We start from the raw sequence: 11,989 nt of genomic DNA on the forward strand, positions 1-11,989 counted from the left end.
TGTTGTGGAGAATAGACATGCAAATCGAAATGGTAGGAAAAAAAAAAATGAAGCGAAATTGGAAGATGTGGATCAAACCAAAATAGGAATCATTTCAAAAATTAAAAAATAAATAAATATTATTTAAAACTATTAACTAGTACTCATTAGTCATCACTATAATTAATTTTGTTTCTTAGGAGCAGTCGGGTTGTAGGATGACTGCCTATAAGGGCGCCGCCGTCTTCGGCGTTGAGTCCATTAATGACTTCTGACTGAACAGGATATTGGAACAAGACAATAAAAACAAAAGCAAACGAATAAATAAAAAAAATTATGTAGAAAAATTTATTATCTATTTATTACTCTTGTCAGATTCATCATTGTCATAAAAGAATTTATTTCCCGATTTATTACGCAAAAGAATTTATTTTCTGATTTATTATTTTTTTAAAAAAATATTAAATAATATTTTTTTGAGAAAATAATTTCTGAAATGATACGTGATAAATCTCACTACCATAAAAGAATTTGTTTCTCGATTTATTACGCAAAAGAATTTATCACGCAGAAAATTTATTTTTTAATTTATTATTTTAAAATATATATATTAAAAAAATTTATTTTCCTATTTATTACATAGAAGAATTTATTTCCTGATTTATTATTTTTAAAATATATATATATTAAACAAATATCGCTACTTATGGGAACATTTAATGGTATACATTTGTTCTGTCATGGCCACAGACCATATGCAATAACGTTATTAAAAAAATTAAACTTGTGTATCCTTGAATAAAAGAGGAAGAGCCGCATAGGGTTGCCACAGTAGGCATATGAAACGACGTCGTCTCTCTCTATCCAGTGATTTGAGATTTCTTCCTTATCTACGATGGAGAGCGAGCCCCGCAACGATTTCAATTCGAGAAACCGTCCATGGCGTTTTCTGGGATCAATTGTGCCGCTTGCAGAATCTTCCAAAACGCCATAGGGTAGTGCCAAAGCGTCAGAGCCAGAGAAGGACAACCTCCTTCTCGCTCCTTGCTATGATATTGCCGTGAATTAGCTTCCGACTTCCGAGCTTGTTCTGTTTCCCCTCCACTCAATGGTTAGTACAGTGACCATGTATAGTGGTCATTCTTCTTCAAGCCCTTCGGTAGAATTCGGTACTAATCATTTGCTCTTTTAGCCCATTATTAGGTCGCCATTATCGCTGTTGAAGAAGTTTCCGTTCTCTTTTGAATTTTCAATTGTGACAGGTAAAACTTGACTCATGTTTACTGCTTGATTTTTTTTTTCCTGGTACAAGCCCAATGTATCCTTTCGATATACGGGTTTGCTTTTTTTTTTTTTTTCTTATCTGGGACTTGGGAATTTTCTGTGTTTGCTGTAGTGTGCAAGAACACCCTATAGGTTTTGGATTCAAAATTAAGAGAGGTAAAAACGTTGTGTTTGCTTTAGGCCTTCAGCCTACGGTTGGGTCTCCGTCATCGCCATTGAATATAGCACATTGCAGTTTTTGGATTCAAATTTTGATTTTTCAATTCTGAGATGAAATATTTTTTATGGTTATTAATTAATGTGTTTAATCTTATTACATTACCACTTTACCTAAAAGCTTAACTGTTAGATTGTGGGCCAACAATGTATATCAAGCTTTAACAAATCTTAAACAAGCACGAAGTTTGTTTTGAAATTTTCTGGGTTTGTTTGTAATCTACTCACCTGAAAGAAAATGGTCCCTGGTTGTTATTTTCCCTTCTCTATAAGTTCTGGAAGTAGAATTTACGCCTTAAATTGGCTTTTTTTTTGGGGGGGTGGGGTGATTGTGGAGGAGGGGGAAGCGAGCAAGCAAACAAACAATACATAAATAAAGCATTCTTATGTTATCTGTGTGATTATTTTGACCTGCCCTTCTGGGGCATTCTTGCAGATATAAATTTATTGGTGAGTGGAAAAAAATCCAGTTGTTAATGAATTGATAGCATGCTTGCGGGGAAGAGAGACAAAATTCAATCTTTGGTTGTGAAATGGGGAAAGAATTTCAGTTTTAAAGTTTTAACAGCTCGCATTTTGAGTGATGATCATATTGTTCAGTCCTACTGTTCTGTCTATCTTGTTTTGGGTGTGTAATGAAATAAATAAAGACGCGCGTGTGTAATTCAATTAGGAACTTGATCTGAGATAGACGAAGAGGATTAGGATGAGAGAAGCATGCACTAAATAAGCTGTTAGATGGTATTGGATTAAATGTGTTTTTTCTTTTCTCCCACAATTTCCAGGCTACTTGAAAAAGGTTCATATTTCTGTGAGTTTTGGAAGACTGGGAGTAAAGAAAGTATCTACCATTGCATTTTTTCTTTCTTTTTATATGGTCTTCACACTGATAAAGCATATATTTTATTCGGAAAGAGAGTAATTCATTAAGCAAGCAAACTTTTATGCAGATCTTGAGTGACCAATTAAATAAAATAAAATAGCCCGTGTCTGTGTGTGTGTGTGTGTGTGTAGAACATAATTAGGGTTTTAGTCCTGAGTCCTAACATAGAAAAAGGGGAGTATGATAAAATCATACATTACATGAACTATAATAGGATATTGCCCCAAATGTGTTCCTTTCCTCCCATCATTTCCAGGCTCTCGAGAAAATTCATATTTTTGTGATTTTGGGGGCAAAGTATCTATTCTTAACCAAATCCGGCCACAAATGGTTTTCACGTTGATAAAACCACATTTTTTTATGACTCAGAAACAGAATAATTCACTAAGCAAGCAAACTTTTGTGCAAATGCTGGAGTACAAAAATACCGAATATGTGCGATTGGGGGAAGCAGCTTCTCACAGGTTTGATAGCTTCAAAAAGGTGTCAATTATACCTCTTATTTTCCTGATATTCTATGAGGTCTCTGGAGGACCATTTGGTGTGGAAGACAGCGTCAAGGCAGCCGGTCCTCTTCTAGCGCTTCTTGGGTTTCTGCTTTTCCCATTTGTATGGAGCATTCCAGAGGCCCTTATAACTGCAGAAATGGGTACAATGTTCCCCGAGAATGGTGGATATGTGGTTTGGGTGTCTTCAGCTTTGGGTCCCTATTGGGGCTTCCAGCAAGGTTGGATGAAATGGCTGAGCGGGGTTATTGATAATGCACTGTACCCAGTTCTGTTTCTGGACTACCTAAAATCTGCTATCCCCCTTCTAACCAGCGGCTTCCCAAGGGTAATAACTGTGCTAGTTTTGACTGTCGCTCTTACTTATATGAACTACAGGGGCCTAAACATTGTGGGATGGGTTGCCGTGTTGTTGGGGGTGTTCTCGCTTCTACCTTTTGTGGTTATGGGACTGGTCGCCTTCCCCAAACTGCAGCCTTCGAGATGGCTTGCGGTAGACCTGCACAATGTGGATTGGGGATTGTACTTAAACACTCTTTTCTGGAATCTCAATTACTGGGATTCTATTAGCACTCTAGCAGGAGAGGTGGAAAACCCAAATAAAATGCTTCCAAGGGCACTCTTTTATGCTGTAAATTTGGTTGTCATGGGTTATTTTTTGCCCCTTCTGGTTGGTACAGGAGCTATGCCACTCAATCGCGAGCTTTGGAGTGATGGGTACTTCTCAGATATTGCTAAAATGCTTGGAGGTGTATGGTTGAGAAGTTGGATGCAAGCAGCGTCTGCTCTCTCAAATATGGGAATGTTTGTGGCTGAAATGAGCAGCGACTCCTTTCAACTTCTGGGAATGGCAGAACGTGGGATGCTTCCTGAGTTTTTCGGCAGGAGATCTCATTACGGAACCCCTCTTATTGGAATTCTCTTCTCTGCTTCTGGCGTGATTTTGCTGTCATGGTTGAGCTTTCAAGAGATTGTAGCAGCAGAGAACTTCCTATACTGTTTTGGAATGATCATGGAGTTCATAGCATTTGTCAAGCTAAGGATAGAAAATCCTGCAGCATCTCGACCATATAAGATACCTGTTGGTACAGTTGGGGCAATCTTGATGTGTATACCTCCAACTTTACTCATCATTGTGGTTTTAGCTCTTGCTTCTTTCAAAGTCGTGGTGATTAGCCTCATTGCAGTTATAGTTGGGCTTATCATGCAGCCTTGTTTGAAGTACACTGAAAAAAAGAGATGGTTCAGGTTCTCAACGAGTTCTGACCTTCCAGATCTTTGTCCACTCCATCACAAGGATGCTGAATCGTCACCGCAATGACGACTTTCTTTCCCGTTAACATGTTATGGAAGCAGCTTTTATTTGCCTGAAAACTTTGTCGATATCAACTGTTTTGCAGATAGGTAGGTGGAGAGGTTAAGCACAAATGAAGCATAATCATGGAGAAGTTAAACATTAAATCGTATTGTATATTTAAGTGTGATGCTTGTCTTTTTTAACCCTTTAGAAGCTAACACCGGTTGCTGAATATGTTCAAGATCACGGGAGACTTGTATTAGAACAAGGATCCTGCCTCTGAAAGTAAAATATTGCCATTGCAAAAACTAAATTTATTGCTTATTTCATTTTTTAGCTTATTGTTTGTGGTTATTTTCAATTAAGAATATAATAAAATTAAATCAATTTCATATTGTAAGCTTTTTTCAATTTTCAAACTATTGCTGACAATGTAACACAAATTTTTTCACGGGCAAAACTAAAATTATTGTTTGTTCGTTTAAATAAGAGTGTGATCAAAATATTGTCCTTTTTTTTTATTTTTGTTGGGTTAATTTATATAAATTTAAAATGGTGTAAGATGTTTTTGACACTTAATAAAATTGAGCTTGATACTTATTCTAATTTTTGGGCATTATGGTTGTGGTGTTTTGATAGAACAACACAAAATTTTGTTTTATAAGCTTTTATTAATTTATTGTTTATTCTCATAACAAGAGCATAATCAAATTAATGTTTCCTTTATAATTTTTTCCTTAATTTACAAAGATGTTATGTCGCCACTAAAAGTGTTAATTCATTTTCGATAGGATTGAACTTGTTGATTATTTTATTTATATGCACAAGGTTTGTATAATCTCAATAAAAAGAACATATTAAAATGATATTCTTCTAAAATATTGTTAATTAAGAATGCTTCTAATGGTCCTTTTTTTTTAACTTTTGAAAAAGTGCAAAAAATTATCAACAAAATTTTACTAGATTGTGAGCTATGAGGAAGCTATGGTTGCAAAAAAATGCTAAAAAATTTGTTATGGATCTTATGAATTCGTGGTGTTATCAAGTTTTTTGAGGACATAGGTATAGGAGACGAACTAACTCGACAAGTCGGAGTGGATATGCCTTTGAAAAAATAAAATAGAAAATGAATTTCTCCTTATTTTGGAGTATCAATTTGCTCCAACTAATTGATATTCCCTTTTTCTCAAAAAATAAATAAATAAATTTTCTCCTTATTGCACTCGAGAATGTTGCTCCAACTAATTGATATTCCCTTTTCTTCAAAAAAATATTACAAAATTTTAGTGCAGATAACACGGATGCAGCTAAGCCGACGTCGTTTTTGCAATTTTCGTTAGTTGCCGGAGACTATTACCATTTACCATTCACCTTGCAAGCACTCGGTATGTAACGACTATGGGAACTCTTCAACTCTCTCTTCCGCCGTCGTCCAGCCATACCCTCCACGGCTGCCACCAACAGCCACCGTCGCCACCGCTACAGCGAAAGCTATTCCCCAAATGTGCACTGAGCAAACAAGCCTACCGCCGCCTTCTCTCGCAGTTCCCAATCCCCAAATTCACAGCATCTTCCCCCAAAGCCCAACCTCCCAACGCCGCCTCCCACTTCTCCCCTCTTGTCCTTCTTGTAAACCTCTCTCTCTCTCTCTGATTAAGAATTTACGGCTATTCAGCTAAGATGAAGAATGGTAGCTCCGAAATTAGTTGTTTTTATGCTAATCATGTTTCCAATTGTGTGTGTATGTGTGTATGTGAGATTAGGGATTTATGATGCCGCTCGGCTACTAATAAGAAGGGAAACTCCAAAATTAGTTCTTTCTATATGAATTTTTTTTCCCACTAGCATGGAAACACTCATTCTTGGACTTTCTTGCAGATTCCTAGAGGGCGCTTTGGCACCATATATGCTGCGTTTGCAGGAAGAAATCACGATGAATTGAGCTACGGCGATGAATTTCGTGATGAGCCCTTTTGGTTGAGTTTGATCAAAGAAGCAATCTGGTATTTTACTTGTGTTCTTTTTCTTAATTATGTTGGATTTATTCGTAGGCATGCTTAGATGATATCCCCATTTGCTGGAAGTGCATTGAGAACCCTAGGGAATTCATATGCTCATATGAAAAAGTTAGAAAGCATGAAGCATGTTGGGTATTTATCTTCCTTTCAGGGGTTTGAAATCTTTATTGGTCTTTCTGGTGGAGCAGCCAAGTCAGCTTAAATATATTGAATGGCCAAGCTTCAAAAGCACGGTTTGTCTCTCCCAATTTTGAATGCATTCTTCGTAAATTCTGATTCATTTGTGTTAAGAGTCAGTCCGATGTTTAAGTTTTAATTAAGAAAACGAAAAACAATGAAATGAATGCATGATAAACTGCTTTTTTGGATTAAGGTGGAGGATTGAAGATCGAGAGGAGGCATATTACATTTAAAAAATCAAAGAAAAACATTTAATCGATCAAAATATGATTGGCGTGTGGAATAGGCTATCAGGCTATGTGCATGAATGTATATATACAACAACAAGAAGCCGCAAGTCCCACTAGTGGGGTTGGGTACATAAATTTTTCTCGCTAATTCACCCGATTCAGAGCATTTTCCTCTATTATATTAAGGGCTATTAAATCTTTCCTTACTGTTTCATTCCAAGTTATTTTATTTCTACCCCTACCCCTTTTCATGTCAAAAATCATAACTAACTTGCTACTCCTAATAGGTCTCTACTAGGCTTGCATTTGAAATGCCCAAATCATCTATATCATCCCTCCCTTATCTTGTTTTCAATCATTGCTATGCTTAAATTATTTCATATATGTTCATTTCTTACTGTATCTTTTAATGTTAAACCACTCATCCATCTTAACATACGCATCTTAGCAACTTTCATTTTTTGTACATGTTGTTTCTTAGTTGCCCAACATTCTAAACTATAAAGCATAACTGGCCTTATAGCCGTCTTATAAAACTTTCCTTTTAATTTTAAGGGTATTCTACGATTACACAACACACTTGACGCTCTCCTCTATTTTACCCAACCTATCTTAATTCTATGTGTTACATCTTCTTCAATATCCCTTCATCTTGCATAATAGATTCAAGATATCTAAATCTATCAGTGCTATTAATCTTTTGATTACCCAGTTTAATATTTTTTCTGTTGCTACTCCTTACCTTACTGAAATTACATTTCATATATTCTATCTTATTTCTACTTATCCTAAATATTTAGACTCTAATGTGGCTCTCCAAAGTTCTAGTTTAGACTTCTCTCTGCTCTTACTATCATCAATTAACACGATATCATCTGCAAACAACATATTCCAAGGGATCTCATTTTGCATATTCCTAGTAATTTTATCAATTACTAAAGTAAAAAAAAAATAAGAACGCAAAGTAGAACCTTGATATATACCTATTGTGATTGGAAACTCTCTAGAATCTCCTTCTATAGTCCTAAAGCTAGTCATTTCTTTATCATACATATCCTTAATGATCTCCCTTCTTTTTTAATACCCACCAAAGCACTTCCCTAAACTCTCTCTAGATCAATAAAAACCATATGCACGCACTTCTTCTTTTCCCTAAACTTTTCCATTAAACTTCTTAAAAGATAAAAGTTTTTATTGTTGATCTCTGAGACATAAAACCAAATTGATTTTCCAAAATCTTTGTTTCTAATCTTATTCTATGTTCAATTACTCTTTCCCATAATATTTCTCACATGATTCACAATCTTAATTCCATGATAGCATGAATATATATATATATATATATATATATATATATATATATATATAGCATGTTGAAAATGCAGCGAAGGCCATTTGGTCACTTTTGTAACTTTTTGACAGAGAAGGATAGCATGAAATTGCATTTTCTTTTCTAGTTTCAGTGAATAAACAATGTTTTTCATTGTTGTATAATGTTTGGAACATCTGTCTATTGTTTCATCTCGTTAATCAAAGTTATTTATATAGTTATGGGATGACATACTTTAAAACGGATTTATTAGATTATATTGCTTTTGATGGAACTAAATGGCCAAAAAAAATATTCATGCAACCAGATAAAATATTCAAAACCCTGCAAGGAGCAGTTTGTGGCAATAGATTCATCCATAGCCCAACACAACACACCATATAAATTTAGCCACATGCTTCCATCTTATTTTAAGCCCCCTTCTTATATCTGTTTATATGTTTTTTTTTCTTATATCCACCCCACCTGCTTTATTATAATAAGATCTTCTTGTCATCTCTCTCTCTCTCTCTCTCTCTCCACATTTTTTAAGATGGTGTTTTGTTTAACTTGAATAGTTTTTAAATAGAATAGAGATTGTGTAAATCAATTCACTAAATAAGTAAATAGGTCAAATACAAGCTTTGAAATATTTCTAAAATTAGTTTAATATAATTAGAAATACCTCTAATTCTGATTCGCTTAGTGGAAAATTCACAAGTTACTTTTCCATTTTTAGCCTTTCATAGAAACACAACACTCAAAAGAAACATACATTCACACGGTTAAAATTGAAAAATAATACATAATTAGATACCAAACAGTTAAAATAGATCAGTGACCATTTAAATTAAAATTCAAAATTGGTTTACAAAAATCATATTTGAACTTTCCATAGGTTTTGTGGCCTAGGTCAACACTTGTTGAACCATCTAAGGATTGAATTAGACTTTGTTGACTCTGGTTTTGAGTAGCCTTTTTCTCTGGTGCTGAGTAGTTTGTATTTACTGCTTGTTCCTTGAAATCATTGTTTGTTCAAGCCACCATAATTTTCTTTGCCATGCCTAATAAGCCAAGATAGAGCCTTATTTTAAAAAAAAAAAAAAAAATAGTGGAAATGGTAAGAGTAAAAAACACTGATCTCCCCAAAGGTTTGCAAAAAGACATGGACTTTCCCTAAGATTTTGAAAATATCATAGACTTCTCCTGAGGTTTCAAAAATCTCATAGATCCCCTTTGAAAAATGATTTTTGGGACACTTACACCCCCCGAAAGACTTGCCTTTTTTTTGCAAAATATAAGGGGGAGGTTTCTGTCTTTTTGACAAAGATCAGAAGAGGTCTATAGAATTCTTAAAACCTTAGGGAAAGTTCTTGAATTTTTGAAATCTTAGGGGGAAGTCAGGATTTTTTTGTCAAACTTTAAGGGAGGTCAATGTTTTTTACTCAAAAGGTAAACATAATTCAAAATATGCTATGTCAGGCTTGAATAAATCGATAAATTGTAACACATGTGTGCAGGCGTGAACACATGTTTCTTTCTTTGCACTAGAATATATCAATGCTAAGTCCAAATATTGAGTCATTTAAGTAAATTTATCTTGTGTAAATGCTACCAATTAAGGAACAGATACTACCCTGTAGGACAAAATCATTACCACGCCAGAATATAACACGCTACATCACCCTATGTCCCTGCCTGAGGCACTACATTGCATTTGGATGTTTATGAGTTCAAGTCATAAGCTTTAGGTGTAATACTACTGGTGTCTCTGTGGACGTCTAACCCGTGAGGCCAATGGATTGAATCCTGCAAAATCAAGCTGATCACTGCAGTCAATATATGTTCTGCGCAGATGTGTTGTATATGTAATTCATATGTCTTTGAAAATATTTAGGGCTTTCTTTGGATTAAATATTTTGCTAGAGAAACAAGAAGAAAATGAAACTCGATAGAAATCAGTTTTCATTGTATTTTCTTTCTATCTCAAATATGATTAAGAATGAATACTTGTTTGAATATGATAGAAAACTAAAAGTACTTTTAAGGTTAATGACATGTAAAATAAATTTTTTGTTTATTGATATGCTCTATATTTGGTTTTGTTTCATGACTACCTCCTTTATATTTTCCATTTCTTTCCTTCATGTTGTCCAAGTTCAAAATAGAGCCTATAGCTTTTATGAGATCTTTGACGTGCTACTCTAGCTTAAATTTGGAGTAGTGTCCAACTTTCATGTAAATTGAGAACATAAAAACATGACATTTTGTTATCATTTTTCCCCAGCTGAAGACGGCAACTCTCACTCTTGTTCTTGTGGCACTGCTTATCGTTGCTCTCTCCTCAGTTGACTCTGCCCTCAGCTATCTGTTGGCTTTGCTTCTCCGGCGAACCCCATGACATATTTGACACTCTGTGAACGACATACTTTTAATGCATGGTCCTGCTCGCCAAAACTGCAGATGCTGATCAATCCATGTCAACATCATCATGGTAGGCGGAAGTCTGTTTGCCCCTCGATAACCGGTAGTGTTTGCACAACTCTTGGAGCAAGGTTATAGGGGAAAAACACATGGTTATGAAGTTAAAAATTGATTCAGGGAGAGCGATGAACAGTTTCAAAGTGCTTTCTCAAATTTGATGAAAATATATTTTTGCTGGAAGTTGTATTGATAACTCTTAAGGAAAAAAAATCTGCACTACCAAAAATTGCCGACTTTTGCCCCTTAGGGTGCACTTTGCTCAATTATATTTTCATGCACTTCCATTTAAATTTGTGTAACTTGGCACATATTCCTTGTATCCTCCGTACAAATAAGAGCCAAGTAGAGCTATGGCCAGCTCAAGCTCAAGCTCAACTTGTTTATTTGAAGGAGAGCTCAAACTTGGCTTGAGCTCGACTCTAAGCTTAAATCTTTTTCCCAAGCTCGGCTCATTTAGCATATAAATAACTTGAGATCAGCTCAACTAAAACTCGTTTCACATAAATAAACCTAGTCAACCTCAATCTCAAAATCGATTTGATTAAAACTCATTTCAAACTAATAAATGAATCAAGTCGATAAACAAATTATAAATTAATTTAGGATCAATAAAGATAGTTAGAGAAAAATATATTTTAAATTAAAAAATTTTAAATCAAATATTTAATGAGACTAATATCAAGTATGTTCACAAGGCTAATATTGAGTTAGTTCACAAGCTATTAATAAACTAGTGAACAAACTCATAAATGAGTTTAAAACAGTCAGTTCCCAAGTCTAACAACCTGACAAGCTCAAAATTTGATATCAAGCTTAACTCATTTAACTCAATGAACAAATTCAAGCAACCCCTTATGGAATCCAGTACCACACAGCTCACAAGCAACTCGACTTATTTGCAGTCCTACACATTGTGGCCTGAAGCTGGGAACTCTTACTCATTGTGGCCTGAAGCTAGGAACTCTTACCCGCTGTTTGAGAGCATGGAATTGAGAAAAAAAAAACGCTAGTGAAAAAAAAGAGTCGATGTGAGAATAATGCTAGGGGTTTGCATTATTTCTTTAAAATGATTAAAAGTGATTTCACTTTAAACAATTGGGGTGCAATTGTTGTGAAACTATCTTCATGTAGCAGCCTTATTTCTGAGAGGGGATGATCGTAGAACAAAGAAAAAGTGAACTGTGATACCCTTTCTAAACTACTAGGTTCTGCTCAAGACATTCAAAACAGAGGCAGGAAAGGTGCCCTTCCATTGCCATATTAGCAATGGTCTTTTGTTGGTCTGGATTTCTACCCTCAAAAACGCAAATGAGAAAAAGAAAAATGATTAACATATGAGAATACAGAGCCAATTTACCCAATGATCTGTTTGGCTAATAATTCTCGGTACGATTCATAAGCTTCACCATGTTATTTTTGGTTCGCGAATGGAGGAATAGAATAAAAATGGGCAAGTGGAATACTGCTTACAAAAGATTAAGCAATTAGCGTTATGTTGGTTAAGTAGCAGAAAGGAATTGGGATTGGAATTACAATTCCTTTAGAAATACAATTCCGATCCAACCTTGACTCATGCCAACCAAACATGTTGTGAGAATATTAA

The 11,989-nt window shown here is 35.0% G+C and overlaps 2 protein-coding genes across 4 annotated transcripts; both read left to right on the forward strand.

The window, feature by feature from the left end:
- The first annotated feature begins 807 nt into the window (after positions 1 to 807).
- Positions 808 to 4,478, forward strand: LOC131156611 (probable polyamine transporter At1g31830). 3 transcript variants are annotated; one of them, XM_058110424.1, is made up of 3 exons: positions 808 to 1,090; positions 1,172 to 1,241; positions 2,732 to 4,478. In XM_058110424.1, the coding sequence occupies exon 3, from the start codon at positions 2,771 to 2,773 to the stop codon at positions 4,187 to 4,189; it is 1,419 nt and encodes a 472-aa protein (XP_057966407.1). In that variant the 5' UTR covers positions 808 to 1,090; positions 1,172 to 1,241; positions 2,732 to 2,770; the 3' UTR covers positions 4,190 to 4,478. The 3 variants fall into 3 exon arrangements, with proteins under 3 accessions (XP_057966407.1, XP_057966406.1, XP_057966408.1); XM_058110423.1 differs by having other exon boundaries at positions 1,183 to 1,241; XM_058110425.1 differs by having other exon boundaries at positions 849 to 1,090; positions 1,172 to 4,478.
- Positions 4,479 to 5,440: 962 nt separating this feature from the next.
- On the forward strand, positions 5,441 to 10,612 carry LOC131156613 (uncharacterized). The gene is made up of 4 exons (XM_058110426.1): positions 5,441 to 5,794; positions 6,044 to 6,168; positions 6,335 to 6,416; positions 10,190 to 10,612. The coding sequence occupies exons 1-4, from the start codon at positions 5,564 to 5,566 to the stop codon at positions 10,301 to 10,303; spliced, it is 552 nt and encodes a 183-aa protein (XP_057966409.1). The 5' UTR covers positions 5,441 to 5,563; the 3' UTR covers positions 10,304 to 10,612.
- Positions 10,613 to 11,989: the final 1,377 nt, after the last annotated feature.

The sequence above is a fragment of the Malania oleifera genome, chromosome 5 (genome assembly GCF_029873635.1).
Source record: "Malania oleifera isolate guangnan ecotype guangnan chromosome 5, ASM2987363v1, whole genome shotgun sequence".
In the NCBI taxonomy this organism is placed as follows: Eukaryota; Viridiplantae; Streptophyta; class Magnoliopsida; order Santalales; family Ximeniaceae; genus Malania; species Malania oleifera.

Bases quoted from the DNA above. Each gene is read 5' to 3' on its own strand.
- LOC131156611 (XM_058110425.1), top strand. From the start codon at position 2,690: ATGGTTTTCACGTTGATAAAACCACATTTTTTTATGACTCAGAAACAG.
- LOC131156613 (XM_058110426.1), top strand. From the start codon at position 5,564: ATGGGAACTCTTCAACTCTCTCTTCCGCCGTCGTCCAGCCATACCCTC. The intron at 5,795-6,043 runs GTAAACCTCTCT...ACTTTCTTGCAG, and splicing joins TCTCCCCTCTTGTCCTTCTT to ATTCCTAGAGGGCGCTTTGG. The intron at 6,417-10,189 runs GTTTGTCTCTCC...ATTTTTCCCCAG, and splicing joins GGCCAAGCTTCAAAAGCACG to CTGAAGACGGCAACTCTCAC.